The sequence below is a fragment of the Ursus maritimus genome, unplaced genomic scaffold, assembly GCF_017311325.1.
Source record: "Ursus maritimus isolate PB19 unplaced genomic scaffold, ASM1731132v1 scaffold_8, whole genome shotgun sequence".
In the NCBI taxonomy this organism is placed as follows: domain Eukaryota; kingdom Metazoa; phylum Chordata; class Mammalia; order Carnivora; family Ursidae; genus Ursus; species Ursus maritimus.
The window spans coordinates 21,910,639-21,926,608 of record NW_024426996.1 but is presented as its reverse complement, the minus strand read 5'-3'; the positions used below and the strand labels follow the sequence as shown (position 1 = coordinate 21,926,608).

The following is a 15,970-nucleotide window of genomic DNA, read 5'->3' as shown; positions in this document are numbered from 1 at the left end:
CTTTTTCTCAGAAAGCTGGTTGTTAAATATCTACCAGCACATTACTGCATATGAGTGATTTGAATAAAACAAACTCTCACTAGGGATAGTATTTTCTACTCTAACAGCAAAAATACTAAAATTAGATTCAATTTATTCTACGCAATATTTTCCTCCACTTCATGATCACAAAAGTCGACTAATAACATCACACAAATTTCACTTCTTCCTCGTTATTTGTTCCTTAGAAAGGGGCTAACAAGCCCTGAAAATATAAAAGGGTTATTGGAGATATAAAGAGCCTGTTCTGAAAATTTCCTTTGGTATTTTTATTATATTCCCTCCAGGCTTCTCACACCAAATCACTTTCTAACACCTGCATTTTTTTCAAGATAGTGTAAGATTTTAGTATAGATGCCTGAAATGCCAGAAAGTCCAACAGAGGTACAATGGAGGAGCTACAGTCAGACTGATCAGATAATTGGCAAAGGGAGAGTAATCTTACCTACAGAAAACCACTACAATCAATCTTTCTAAAGAACAATCTTCTTGTACAATGGGTCCTCTAAGTACAACCCTCTCTAACCCCATCTCCTAAAGAAACTTGGAAAATTTAAAGATAAATAAGACATCAATGGGAAGTACGAAGAAAATTTTCAGAGAATATCATGTAAATTCATTCAATATCAACACCCATATCAGGTTATTATTTAGATCCTTACTGAAAGTTAGGGATGGTATGGACAAGTGAAGATTAAAAGTGTTCTGAACAGTCCCTGGCATTTTGGAAGTTTTTGCTATTTATCAGTATTACTTGAAATGTGAAAATATGAGGGTTTAAAAATTCTCAAGTCAATAACGAAAAACAAAGCTAACAAACCTCCTGATATTTAGAAGCATACTTAGTCAAGACATTTTGACAAGAAAGACATCTTTCTTGCTCTATGTCTGTATTTGAAATAATTTCTGTATCAGCCCAAAGGCTGTCACTCACTTTGAAATCAAAGGTGTAATTGGTGTAAGGCATCAAGTTATTTTCATAGGCGCTCTTCAGTTGGAAGCCATGTGTGATTCTCCCTTCTGAGCTTCCATTCTTCCCATTGCAGCTGAAGTTCATAAGACACTCATTATACCTTAGTTCCTTGAAGTCTTTATGGTTGTCAGCTACTCCTCCATTGCTCAAATATTCCACGACACCTAGTAGAATAAAGAAGGAAGAAACACTAGCATTTAGACTTTATATAAGACCTTATGACAAAATTTCATTTTCAGGTGGATATACCAGGTTCAGAGTGGTTTAATTAAGTTGAATCATATGCAATTGCCTTTCTGTGGTTCTCACTGTTCAAAAAAAAAAAAAAATCAAACACCAACAATTTCATATGGTTAAATCAAACTGAAGGGTATTTGCCTATTTCAGAACAAAATTATCAGGATCACCCAGAAATATCTTCAGTTTTTTTAATTGTTCTTCAAGCTAAAGATGATTCCCTGGGCCCGAGGTGGCATTTGCCAAGAAGGTCTTAACCCTGAAGACTTTTAGAATATTATCCTAAACCACTGTATCTCATTAGTATTTCACTATTCTATGCAGTCAATTAACAACTTTGGGAACACTATAGCATACATAATAAAAAGTCATTTACAACAAAAATAGATTTTGTATCTTCAACACTTCAATGTCTAGGTTAGGTAGAAAATATTCTTTATTTTGAACTACAGTGAGTTCTTTCAGTCTGATACTGTAAGGGACATTATATGCTACTTGGCCAAAAATACTAGATGTATAAAAAGCTAAAAAGAGTAGAAGCATTCAAAAAATACATTGCTTCCATTTAACAAGCAAACATGAAAAGTATCACAACTCTTCTGATGATGATTAGTAAACACTGTTAACCATCTCTTTCTATTTGTGATCAGGAATGACAGCAACATATCATAAGTGATGAGCACAGTATCAGTACCATGAATAGGTGAAAAGCAACTACCACTTATCTAGCATTTACTACATGCTAGCACTGTCTCAAGTGCTTTATACACTTAAACCTCACAAACAACATTATGTGGTGGATGAAATTATTATCCCCTTATTTAAAAATGAGGAACTTAGAGGTTGCACCTGTAAGTGGTAGAACCAGGATCCAAAGGATCCAACCCTGACAGTCTGGCTTGAGAATCAGCTCACCATGCTGAACTGTAAATTGATAGCTCACTGGCTTAAACAAATCAAGTGAAATGGAAGAAACTTCTTGAGAGCATTTCAACTCAAAAAAGGGACTAAGGAAGACATGGTTCAGGTGCCAACTGGGCTAGAGGTTGAAGACAACTATTTGCAAAAGGATGATTTCACCATTTATTTACTAAGGAGAAAAAGTAAAGATATTTTCTAGATTTGTGACTTAAGAGTTTCCAATTGCAAGTATTTGGGTTATTTCACATTTATTGTTGAGAGATTATTTTAAACAATTTAAAACAGCTTACTGAAAATATAAAAAATTTAGAACATGCTTCAGTAGTAGCAAAACAGTAATACTTACATGTTTTACATATGAACTTTAGTATCTAAAATGCAGAATTAATTTTTACAGAGATCTAAAATAATGTAAGTTAGGACATAAAATAGTTCGGAGCTCAAGAAGTAATGTCAAATCCAAGGAGAATATGGGTCAGTCTTCTGCACCAAGTATCAGTATCCATTTATCATTTAATGATTTCATTGAGAAGTTGCCAACCTTACTAAACTACCCGAGCTGAGTATTTCCTGGTTGCCTCTTCTCCATTGCACTCTGTGCCTAAGGAGGCTGATTTTTACTTGCATTAACTGCAACCCCCCTTCCACTCTATCCTCTAGTTGGATTTGGTTAATGGACAGCACTGGCAGGAGAGCAGAGTGAGACAGGGGTATATATTCTCCTTGACTCCCATTTTATTGGTGCCAGAGATTAATAGTATCCATTAATTCAAAGCCTTCACTCCTACTACATAACCTTCTCCTTATAACTACTTTTTCCAAGTTCTGATAACAGTTCCTACCACTTTCCAAACCTTTAGGTGTAGGCGTGGTAACGGGTCCCTAATTCCCTTAGTAGTAGAGTGCTGCATCACCCGTTATTTTGTGTCCCTTAACCCTGTACACATTTTTGGAAATAGCTTCTTTTAAACTTTCAATTACCCCATGTCCTATCATCCCTAGATTCTTACTAATACACTCCCTTAATTTAGCAGAGAAATTCTCCACTCAAAAGTTGGGAGCTAGTCAGCCCTTCAACTAGAAGTTAAGGCAAAACTGAAAGCAATGAGGAAATGGTGTTATAAATACCTGAATCTGGCAATGAGTTAAGATCTGCACATAGCACCAGCGGGATGGAATTAGGATCTGCGGTTGGGCTGCCAGGCCTACTAGAGGCTTTCTCCAGAATGTTTTTAACCTCTGAGACAAACATCATGGTCTGGATGAGTTTCACATCAGAATACTCTGGGTCCCAATGCATGTGGGCATTTGCCACTATAAGCAGCTGTTTATCTGCAGCATGAATAGGCTTCATACCTAAATTTAAACATTAGAAAAAAGAGGATAAGATTATATTTTATGGATCAAAAAGGCAATTATCTCAAGGTTTTCTCCCAAAAGCCCATAGCCCCTTCTTTATTTTTTTCCATTAATTTGTATCTTCCCCTTTATTTCATTATGTAGTTCTTAGAAGCTGAAGTGTTAAGATTCTGATAATCCCAACATCCTCCAGATCAGGGTAGACAAACTGCAGCCACAGGCTAAATCTGGCCCACCACCTGTTTTTGTACAGCCTGTATGAGCTAAGCCTGGTTTTACATTTTTAAAGGATTCTACAAAAAATTTTTGAAAGTCTGTGACAGGGACTGTAAATATTAACTATCTGGCCCTTTACAGAAAAAGTCTGCCAACTTCTGCTCTGTGTGCCCAAGAATTATATCCATGATATAATCAACACTTGATAACAGTACCTTGATTTGCTGAGTTCTTGGTATAAACATGCATTTTAAATATCTGTCATTTAAAGATCACAATTACTTAGTGAGGCAGGTTTTCAGTTATTTGAATGACCTAAACCTTAATTTAAATTCTTCCCACTGCCCAGTACTCATTCACCTTGCATTTCCTGCACACATCAACTTGCATTTCCTGTGCACATCAGTGATGAATCAATAATAAAAGGCAGTAACACTATATTAATTTATACAGATTAAGTAAGGAAGGAAGTTTCCAACCAAAACAAATTCACACCCAACACCCAAATAAAATAATTTTTAAAAGGAGACATAGGGAACAGTGTGCTCTCAAAATCTCAACACTTGGGTTTTAGACCTGGCTTCTTCACTGTGTATTTTGGTGTTGGGACAGTCACTTAACTTTTGGTACTCAGGTTCGTAAGGTTCTTTCTTCCCCCTAAAATTCTGTTTTATAAATTTTGTCAAAATAAGTATTAACATAGTATTAACTTTCAAAATGGGAAACAAGGTAGATAATACATTAAAAATTGTGAAAATTAAACTTGGTTAACAGGTACAGAGAAAGACATCCATAAAATACTTAAAACACAAAGCTCAATGTGCATAGTATGAGGCCGTTTAAATAAAACTATACAATCTCTGCTAGTCATGAGTAAAGAAATTAGCAAGAGCTAGTCCTAAAGAGTATGAATAAGGAATTTCTTTTTATTTTGTATACTTTTGTACTATTGCAATATTAGTAAACATGCACAATTCATTTTTCTATTAAAATTTCTATAGAACTACCCTATGATCCAGCAATTGCACTATGAGGTATTTACTAAAAGGATACAAAAATACTGCTTCGAAGGGATACATGTTTATAGGAGCATTATCTACAATAGCTAAATTATGGGGAGAGCCCAAATGTCCACTGACTGATGAATGGATAAAGAAGATGTGGTATGTGTACACACACACACACACACACACACACACACGAATATTAGCCATCAAAAAGAATGAAATCTTGCCATTTGCAATGACGTGGACAGAGTCTGAGAGTATAATGCTACGTGAAATAAGTCAGTCAGAAAAATACCGTATGATTTCACTCATATGTGGAATTTAAGGAAAAAAGAAACAGATGAACATGGCGGGGGGGCGGGGGGGAGAGGCAAACCAGAAAACAGCTCTGGAGAACACACCTATAGAGAACACACTGAGGGTTGCTGGAGTGGCTGGGGGAGGGGGTGCGCAATGGGCTAAATGAGTGATGGGTATTAAGGAGGGCACTTGTGATGAGTACTGAGTGTTGTATATAAGTGATGAATCACTAAATTCTACATCTGAAACTAATATTACACTGTAGGTTAACTAACTGGAATTTAAGTAAAATCTTAAAACTACAAAAAACAATCTATAGAAGTGTCTCTTAAATTTTTCTACTGAAAATATAAACTCTGCAGAAAAAGACCTTTAAAGCTTACTATTTTGATAGTTTCCTTTCACCTTACTAAGATATCATATTCTTCAATGTTGAGTATAAACAAGTAACTGAGGTGCCTGCTATACGTGACAGAAGTAATCATTTAAAAAAAAATTCTATTGAGGTGTAATTGACATAACATATTGCTTTCAGATGTACAACATAATGATTCAATATTTATATACATTGCAAAATGATCACCACAGAAAGTCTACTTACCATCTGTCACCATATAAAGTTAACTCCTGGGATTTACTCTCTTGGCAACTTTTAAGTACACTTTACAATATGAATGACTATAGCCCTCATGCTGTACATTATATCCCCATGACTTATCTGTTAAGTGGCAGTTTGTACCTCTTGATCCACTTTATTCTTTTTGCTCATTTCCCCAATACCTCTCCCCTCTGGCAACCACCATTCTACATTCTCTGTATCTATGATTTTGGTTTTGTTGTCTCTGTTCATTTGTTTTTTAGATTCCACATGTAAGTGAGGTTATACAATATTTCTCTTTCTCTGTCTGACTTACTCCATCTAGCATAATGCCTTCAAGGTCCATCCATGTCACTGAAAATGGCAGATACTCTTTTTCATAGCTGACTAGTATTTCATTGTGTATGTATACTACCTTTTCTTTATCCATTCATCTTGTTGACGGACAATTAGGCTGCTTCCATGTTGTGGCTATTGTAAATAATGATGCAAGAAACATGTGGATAAACATTAATGCAATAAACATTTCAAGTTAGCATTCTCATTTTCTTTGGATAATACCCAGAAGGGAATGGCTGGATCATATGGTATTTCTGTTTTTAATTTTTACGGAACCTCCATACTGTTTTCCATAGTGGCTGCACCAGTTTGCATTCCCACCAACTCCCTTGCACACTTGCAAGGGTTCTCTTTTCTCCAAATCTTCACCAGAACTTATTTCTTGTCCTTTTGATAACAGCTGTATTAACAGGTATGAGGTGATATCTCATTGTGGTTCTGATTTCCATTTTCCTGATGATTAGTGATGTTGAGCATCATTTCATGTGCCTGTTGGCTATCTGTGTCTTCTCTGGAAAGATGTTTATTCAGACACTCTACCCATATTTTAATTTGATTGTCCATTTTTCTTGCTATTGAGCTTTATGAGTTATATTTTTTGGATATTAATCCCTTATTGGATATATGATTTATAAATATAGAAATAGTCATTTTTAATGCAATCTGACAAGATAAAATCTTACAGCCAAAGTTCTCTATGTTCCACTCTTTTCCTAGAAATTTTATAGTGTCACTTCTGGCTGTACATTAAGTGTTCACTATATTAAATATTAAGAACTATTAAAAACAACAAGGCCATCATTAAATTCCTCTTGTAGGAATAAGAGACATATTTCAAAATGTGGAAGTATCTGCTGTATAATTTTTAATTACTTTTCTGAAAATTAAAAGGAGAATAAAACTCCAAAAGAAATTCAATTTTCATGTTACCAGAAAAAGAGGTACCGAACTTTTGAAAAGAATAAGACTGGAAAGGACAAAAAAGTAGGTAAAAATGAGACCAAAAAAGAAGAAAAAATTTAAAATATCGTTATCAAAGATGATCTGATGATGGATAAACTAAATAACAGAGAGAAAAGGAGGTTTGACAGACAGGCATGGTCTGAATAATTCAAATCAATTCTCAAGGCAAACATCTTTTCTTCTACAGTAAGAACAGAAAAAAAAGTTTAAAAATAAAGCCCTAATGTGGTCTTAACATCTTCTTGCTCTTGCCTAAAATATACTAGTTAAGTAAACAATGAAATACTCAAAGGCAGGCAGGAGAAAGGGGGGGAAAAAAGGTCTGGATATGCAAAGTACATAAAGAGTTTCTGACTTTGAAGGAAGCTATAAATAATCTAAAATGCAAAAGCTAAGTACCAGGTAGATAAAAGATCCCGCTCTTACCCTGACAATGACTGAGATATAACAAAGAAATTAGAGAAAACTTGCCAAGTACTTAACCTTAAAGACAAAAGATTTCACACTCAAGAAGCTAAAAATATGGCTAAAAAGAGAACCAACTCATCATAATTTCCAAATTCAGCTTAACTAAAGCATTTCCTACTTCAAGTAACCTTTTGGAAATAATGGCATATTAAAGACTTTCCTTTTTACAGACTACCTGGTAAGTAATATCCCTAGATGGTTTACACAATTAGCGCTATTTTCCTGCCCATCTCCCTTAATTTTCCTCAAAGACAAAAAAATAACTGTGCAATAAATAGTCTGCGCACACTTTTTTGAGATGGGCAAGCATGAGATGGTGTTTATTTTTAGTAAGAATATTTTAAATGGCACTCACCTGTTCCAAATAGTTCTTTGTGGACCTCTAATACCACAGCGACACCAATATTATCTTTTGTCATCACTCTGTTCAGCATAGCTTCGGATCCATCTGAATTAGCCATTGCCACTTGGTTAAATTCCACTGTATGCTTTTGCACCAATGTAAATCTAAAAGGCATAATGCATTATCAATATGATATTAGGTACCTCGACTATTATGCTAAAAACATTAAATGAGTGAGCACAAGATACAGATACTATTCACTGTCTCCCTAGTCATTTTCCATCTGCAAGGGGACATGCGATCAGTTCTGGCCAGTGAGACTTAAGAGGTGTGATTAAAAACTTTCTTAGAAGTGCCACCTAGCAAAGATTGCATATGTATCCCTTTGCCCTTTTATAGCTTTATTCCTGTGTTAAGAAGCAGGAGGGCAAAAGCCAACCCACTATGGACTGAGAAGCTGCTGAACCATTTCTGGACTGCCATATCTGGACTTGTGTGAGAAAACTGCCCTTCTCCCATTTCTTTAAGTTACTGTTAGAACTTTCTGGTATTTAAAGGTGAACACAACCTTAACTGAGTCAGCAGATTAATGACAAAGAAGAGAATAAAATCTACCTACACTGTTTGCAGTTTTATTCTTACTGAATCAAGAGATTTGTCATACCCTTACCTCAACTAAGGAGAAGGCAATTTTTTCACCTGGCCTTTACTAAAAAGCTGGCGTTACATATATGTAAGCTTCAGGGGAACAGCTTCTATAAGGTGAAAAATGGCTTTCCATGTGACTATAGTTTCTGCATGTATTTTGTTTCTTTACTTCCAAATTAAGTATTATAGATTTATAGGATTTAACAGAGTTGAGTCTAGCACTGACACAGTCATACTGATGACATACATATGACAAAGTCATACTGCTTTGGGTCAAGCCATTTAACCTCCTTCAGCCTAGTTTTATTAGGTCTGTTAAATATTTATAAATGCCCCAAACTAACTAAATATACTACTTTTCACTAAGTATTACGTGGAGAGAAGACACCTTTGTTCTTTTAACAGGCCTCCATCCCATCTTCCTCCTAGCTTTGAAATAGAAGCATGCTCTCATATCTTTATAAATATGGACTAAAATCTTACTATGCTGCAGAACACTGTGCTAGATGAAACCATACTCCTCTCCCTGCCCCAATTCTGAAGTTCTCATGCACTGAGAATAAAAGGTCAGTCAAATGCATATTTCTAACCCAGAGTGATAAAAAGCAGTTTTCACCCTCTACTTTAAAGAGGTGACATTTAAACTGTAACACGAAGGATAAAGAGTTACCAAGGTGAAGAGTGGGATTAAGAGCATTCCAGATAAATGAAGAAGTAAAGATCCTGAGGCAGCAAAGACCGTTGCAGGTTTATGGGATAGAAAAGAATGGAAGGGTATGAAATGATGTCAGAGACGAAAGGGAACAACAGAAGGTTCTAAGCAAGGACATGATGTTACTTTATATGTTTTAGGATCATTCAGGCTGCTTTGTGGAGAATGGACTACAGGAGCTGAAGTGTGAACTGTGAGACCAAAGTTTTTGAGTTTGTATGAATGACAGATGGTGGTGGCTTGGACTAAGGCAAGAGAAATAAAGAGAAGGAAGATTCAAAATATGTTCTATAGGTAGACCTGACCATCCTCCATATCAGACTTTTCCAAACAGCTAAGTAGTAGACATCTTTTTCAAACAATTTCTGGTTAAGATTCCCATACATAAAACAAATTAAAGTAGTATTATGTTTGAATAAATCAGTCACTGAAAACAATGAATCTGTCCTGATGAATATAAATATTTTAAATCAGAGGGTATAGATGATTATAATCTTGTATCAGTCTCCATATCCAGTTTATTTCTGTATTTTTGTTTTGGTTATAGAGTATTAATAAAAATCCTGATTCACAGAGACACACAAATACAATTGGTAAATAACTGACTCTGAACTCAGAAAACCTAAGCAAGCAGGCAAAAACTTGATTCAGAGGTCTGCACAAAAACAAGTCAACTAAACAGCACCACCGAAACGTTATTAATTTCCAAAGTGTTAAAATTTGGTATTTGAAACATTTGTGTGAATATGTTATTTTAAAATTACAGTTTAATTATTTGTATTTACTTTTTTGAAATATCTTCTAAATATTTACAGAACTGTTAAGGCTTATTTACAGGAACCTTGTAGGGAAGTGTAAAAATCCTGCTTAATAGTAATATTTTAGTATTGGAATATTTTACTTCCACCAAAGTCAGGCCGTTGTGAAGGAGCGGGGGGGCATCTAGTAATTAGAAATGTCTTCCTTAACTAAAATTTGTTTCCCTGTACCTTTCTTCCATTAAACCTAGATCGAGATATTTTCTTTAGAAGAGTATAGAATAAAACCTAGTTATCTCTTCTACTTGACACTACTTTAAATATCACCCCATCACATCTTTCCTAAGAAATGGCCAATTCTTTATATGAAATATGGTGTGAGACAGTTGTTATCTGAACAACTCAAGTTTACCCAAAGGTACAATATTTAGAATTAGGCATAAATGAACGAGTGCCTTCTTCATTTTAGACGTATTTTTGTTAATAAAGACTGAAATTGCACTTTGGGGAAAGCCATATTAATTATAAGCCAAATAAGAAGATATAACTAAGATTTCCTGGGCTTTTTCACTCTTAAACCAGTCCTGCATTTCATAGATGCTTAAAAACAAACTAGTGGGAAAAAATGACAGTACAATAAACATATTGTACAGCTTTGGGAACAAGGAAAAATATAAAGAAAACTTAAAGTTACCTGCAACCAAATATCCCCACTAAATCCATATTTCCCCCAGACTTTCCCCATGCATTTGCATACAAATATTTCTATACAATTATAATACTCTATAATTTTATATTTTGGTTTAATAAAACATTCTATCAGGGATGAGGACTTATAAAATTATTCAAAATCAATATTTATGATTGTATTATAGCCTACTATAAAGATTCACCATAATTTATTTAACTTTCTGTGGTAGACATTTAAATTACTTCTGATTTGAGCTATTGTAACTAATGCCATTATGAACATTTTTACATATATTTTTCTGTACTCTCAATTTTATCCCTCCCTCTTTCACTTCCTTTAATAATCTAAGCGCAGCACACTTTACTTCTGTTGAGTATCATTTCATGAATTTCTGTTCATTAGTTCACCCACTCATAAATGACAGGCACTTTATTTTTCTTAATTTTTATTTTAATTCCAGTTAGTTAATATACAATGTTGTATTCGTTTCAGGTGTATGATATAGTGATTCAACAATTCTACACATTACTCAGTGCTCATCAAGTGTATTTGTAATCCCCTTCAGCCTATTTTACCCCTCCCCCACGCACCTCCCCTTCGGTAACCATCAGTTTCTTCTCTATAGTTAAGAGTCTGTTTCTTGGTTTGTCTCTTTCTTTTCCTTTGCTCATTTGTTTTGTTTCTTAAATTCCAAATATGAGTGAAATCATATGGTATTTGTCTTTCTCTGACTTATTTCACTTAGCATTATACTCTCTAGCTCCATCCATGTCATTGCAAATGGCAAGATTTTGTTCTTTTTCATGCCTATAATATTCCATCACACACACATTTACACCCCCCTTTATCTTTATCCATTCCTTCAATCAATGGACACTTGGGCTGCTTCCCTATCTTGGCTATTGTAAAAAATGCTTCTATAAGCATAGGGGTGCATACATCCCTTTGAATTAGTGTTTTAAATGTATTTTTTGGGTAAATATACAGTAGTACAATAGCGGGATCATAGGATGGGTCTATTTTTAACTTTTTGAGGAAACTCCATATTGTTTTCCAGAGTGGATGGACCAGTTTGCATTCTCACCAACAGTGTACAAAGGTTCCTTTTTCTCCACATCCTCGCTAACACCTGTTGTTTCTTGTGTCGTTGGTTTTAGCCATTCTGACAGGTGTGAAGTGATATCTCATTGTAGTTTTAACTTGTATTTCCCTGATAAGTGACAATGAGCATCTTTTCATGTGCCCATTGGCCATCTGTATGTTTTCTTCGAGAAATGTCTGTTTATGTCTTCTATTCATTTTTTAATTGGATTATTTGTTTTTTGGGTATAGAGTTGTGTAAGGTCTTTATATATTTCATTGGATAACCCTAACCCTTTATTGGATATGTCATTTGCAAATACCCTTCCTCATTCTGTAGTTTGCCTTTTAGTTCTGTTGATTATTTCCTTCGGTGTGCAAAAACTTTTTATTTTGATATAGTCCCAATAATTTATTTTTGCTTTTGTATCCCTTAACTCAGGAGACCTATCTAGAAAAAAGCTGCTACTGCTAATGTCAGAGAAGTTACTAAGGACACTTTGAAATTTCATTCTTTTTTCCTAAAATATTAAATATCCCTGCCAGCTTCTGGTTTTCATAAATCTTATGTGTATATATTGGTCTTCTCTGAAATAATCAAATTCTCAATAGGACAGAACCAATAATAAAAATAATATACACTGCCCATTACTTACGATCTACTTTGTATCAAGACTTGCTGATAGGTACTTCATACATACTAGTCCTAAAATTTGCAAAACCTTTGCAAAGGGGTGAATATGGAAACACACTCCCAAATTTCTCATCAACCCTTCAGGAATTGCTCCAGCTGCACAGAGCTACATCACCCAAGGTCAAGTAGTTCTAGGAGCGGCCTACATCCAGTTATATAGATCAAAAGCAAAACATAAAAGTTTACGGATTTTTGGTCCCTCCTGGGTTAACTCTTCACAGGCCATTTCAGCTCCAAAGCTACAGGTACGGTCAGCTGAGGCTGTCAGGCCTGCAAAACAACTCTGTTCTCTATGCCAAATTCTATTTCTTCACTGTTCCCTTACATAGGGGAACACTAAACTACCTTATCTTTTTGAAAAGTAAAGTGGCTTGTTCATCTTCAATATCCTAGGAATTTCTCCTACACTGAAACATTCATAACAGATTATCCATGCCAGTACTACAGTCATACTTCCACAAGATCTTTTAGTACCATGGGTTATAATTATCTTGATTTGGAAACCTAACTAGTTCAGGCAGTTTAGTGTCTCTCTTGCCTTACCAATCTCCTCTTCACCTCGTCTTAGTCTTTCCACTTTGAAGATAATTCTCAACAGAGATCATGAAAGCAAAACAGAAGCTGTATAGCTGTTTTATACCTTGATCTTCAATTAGTGATTATACAATCCACAATGGGTATATCCCTTAAGTGCATGGTATTTAAAATATCCTTCTTAGCATTTTCACCAAGCCTCTGCTTTTTCTTAGTCTTCTTGGCAAAGATCACAGGTTCAGTCAACTTTTTTTTTTTTTAATGATTTTTTATTATATTATGTTAGTCACCATACAGTACATCCCCGGTTTCCGATGTAAGGCTCGATGATTCATTAGTTGTGTATAACACCCAGTGCACCATGCAATACGTGCCCTCCTTACTACCCATCACCGGTCTATCCCATTCCCCCACCCCCCTCCCCTCTGAGGCCCTCAGTTTGTTTCTCATAGTCCATAGTCTCTCATGTTTCATTCCCCCTTCTGATTACCCCCCCTTTCTTTATCCCTTTCTTCTCCTACCGATCTTCCTAGTTCTTATGTTCCATAGATGAAGAGAAATCATATGATAGTTGTCTTTCTCTGCTTGACTTATTTCACTTAGCATTATCTCCTCCAGTGCCATCCATGTTGTAGCAAATGTTGAGAACTTGTTCTGATAGCTGAGTAATATTCCATTGTATATATGGACCACATCTTCTTAATCCAGTCATCTGTTGCAGGGCATCTCGGCTCCTTCCACGATTTAGCTATTGTGGACATTGCTGCTATGAACATTGGGGTGCATATGGCCCTTCTCTTTACTACGTCTGTATCTTTGGGGTAAACACCCAGTAGTGCAATGGCTGGATCATAGGGTAGCTCAATTTTTAACTTTTTAAGGGACCTCCAACTGTTTTCCAGAGTGGCTGTACCAACTTGCATTCCCACCAACAATGTAGGAGGGATCCCCTTTCTCCACATCTTCTCCAACAATTGTTGTTTCTTGCCTTGTCAATTTTTGCCATTCTAACTGGCGTAAGGTGGTATCTCAGTGTGGTTTTGATTTGAATTTCCTTGATGGCTAATGATTTTGAACATTTTTTCATGTGTCTGTTAGCCATTTGTATGTCTTCATTGGAAAAGTGTCTGTTCATATCTTCTGCCCATTTTTTGATTTGTTTATTTGTTTCTCGTGTATTGAGTTTGAGAAGTTCTTTGTAGATCTTGGATACCAGTCTTTTTTATCTGTAGTGTCATTTGCAAATATATTCTCCCATTCCGTGGGCTGCCATTAGTTTTTTTGACTGTTTCCTTGGCTGTGCAGAAGATTTTTATCTTGATGAAGTCCCATAAGTTCATTTTATCTTTCGTTTCTCTTGCCTTTGGGGATGTGTCATGAAAAAGTTTGCTTTGGCCGATGTCATAGAGGTTGCTGCCTATGTTCTCCTCTAGGATTTTGATGGATTCCAGTCTCACATCGAGGTCTTTCATCCATTTGGAGTTTATTTTTGTGTATGGTTGTGAGAGAGTGGTCAAGTTTCATTCTTTTGCATGTAGCTGTCCAATTTTCCCAGCACCATTTATTGAAGAGACTGCCTTTTTCCCACCGGATGTTTTTTCCTGCTTTATCAAATATTAGTTGCCCAAAGAGCCGAGCGTCCATTTTTGGGTTCTCTATTCTGTTCCATTGGTCTATGTGTCTGTTTTTGTGCCAGTACCACACTGTTTTTGTTATTACAGCTTTGTAGTACAGCTCGAAATCCGGCATTGTGATGCCCCCAGCTTTGTTTTTCCTTTTCAACAGTTCCTTGGAGATTCGGGGCCTTTTCTGTTTCCATACATATTTAAGGACTATTTGTTCCAGTTCTTTGAAAAATGTCCTCGGTATTTTGATCGGGATAGCATTGAAAGTGTAGATTGCTCTGGGTAGCATGGACATTTTAACCATGTTAATTCTTCCGATGCATGAGCATGAGATATTTTTCCATCTTTTTATGTCGTCCTCAATGTCTTTCAAGAGTGATTTATATTTTCTAGAATATAGGTCCTTTATGTCTCTGGTTAAGTTAATTCCAAGGTAACGTATGGTTTTTGGTGCTATTGTGAATGGGATGGATTCCCTAATTTCTCTTTCTTCAGTCTCGTTATTCGTGTATAGAAATGCAAATGATTTCTGAGCATTGATTTTGTATCCTGCCACGTTACTGAATTGCTCTATAACTTCTAATAGTTTGGGAGTGGCTTCTTTTTCATTTTCCACATAGAGTATTGTGTCATCTGCGAAGAGAGACATTTTGACTTCTTCTTTGCTGATTTGGATAAATTTGATCCCTTTTTGTCATCTGATTGCCGTTGCAAGGACTTCTAGTACTATGTTGAATAATAGTGGTGAGAGTGGGCATCCTTGTTGTGTTCCTGATCTTAAGGGAAAGGCTTCCAGCTTTTCCCCATTGAGAATAATATTTGCAGTAGGCTTTTCAGAGATGGTTTTTATGAGATTGAGAAAGGTACCCTCTATTCCTACACTCTGAAGGGTTTTAATCAGGAAAGGATGCTGTATTTTGTCAAATGCTTTTTCGGCATCGATTGAGAGGATCACATGGTTCCTGAGTCTTTTCTTGTTGATATGATGTATCAACTTCTTTTTAAAACACATGCTTGGCTATTGACTTTTCTTCATTTAAAAATGAATCCTAAACAATTATTCAGTTTATTAATTCTTCCACCTACCCCTTCAACCTTCTTCAACGAATCGGTATAATTAATGATTGTATTGCCTCACTTTTGACTTTTACAACTTCCTAATCTTCTTGAAGTATCAGCTTTTTTAGTATCTGTGGTTTCAAAAAGTTCAGAAAAATAAACACAGTTTTCCTAAACAGAGTACATACATCCTTATAACAAACACTCCCTTCCTTGGTCCTTACAAATACTAAAGAGGACAGGGTTACACTCTCGAATTTTATCATTTCAGCTTCACCAGTAGTTTGTTTGTTTGTTTTCAGATTTAGTTATTTATTAGAGAGAGAAACAAAGCACGTGCTGGGCTGGGGGTGGGGGGGGCAGAGGGACAGAGTGTCCCAAGCAGATTCCGAACTGAATGTGGAGC

General features: G+C 35.7%; 1 protein-coding gene across 5 annotated transcripts in view; it reads right to left on the bottom strand.

The window, feature by feature from the left end:
- The window catches only part of CNOT6L (CCR4-NOT transcription complex subunit 6 like), a 106,254-nt gene that overhangs the window by 10,882 nt on the left and 79,402 nt on the right, over positions 1-15,970 (bottom strand). For all 5 annotated transcript variants that reach the window (XM_040624964.1, XM_040624965.1, XM_008693263.2 and 2 more), the window contains exons 9-11: positions 7,776-7,927; positions 3,299-3,526; positions 974-1,176 (exon numbers count right to left, since the gene is read on the bottom strand). In XM_040624964.1, the coding sequence (XP_040480898.1) occupies positions 974-1,176; positions 3,299-3,526; positions 7,776-7,927 (583 nt within the window). The remainder of the gene's footprint in view (positions 1-973; positions 1,177-3,298; positions 3,527-7,775; positions 7,928-15,970) is intronic.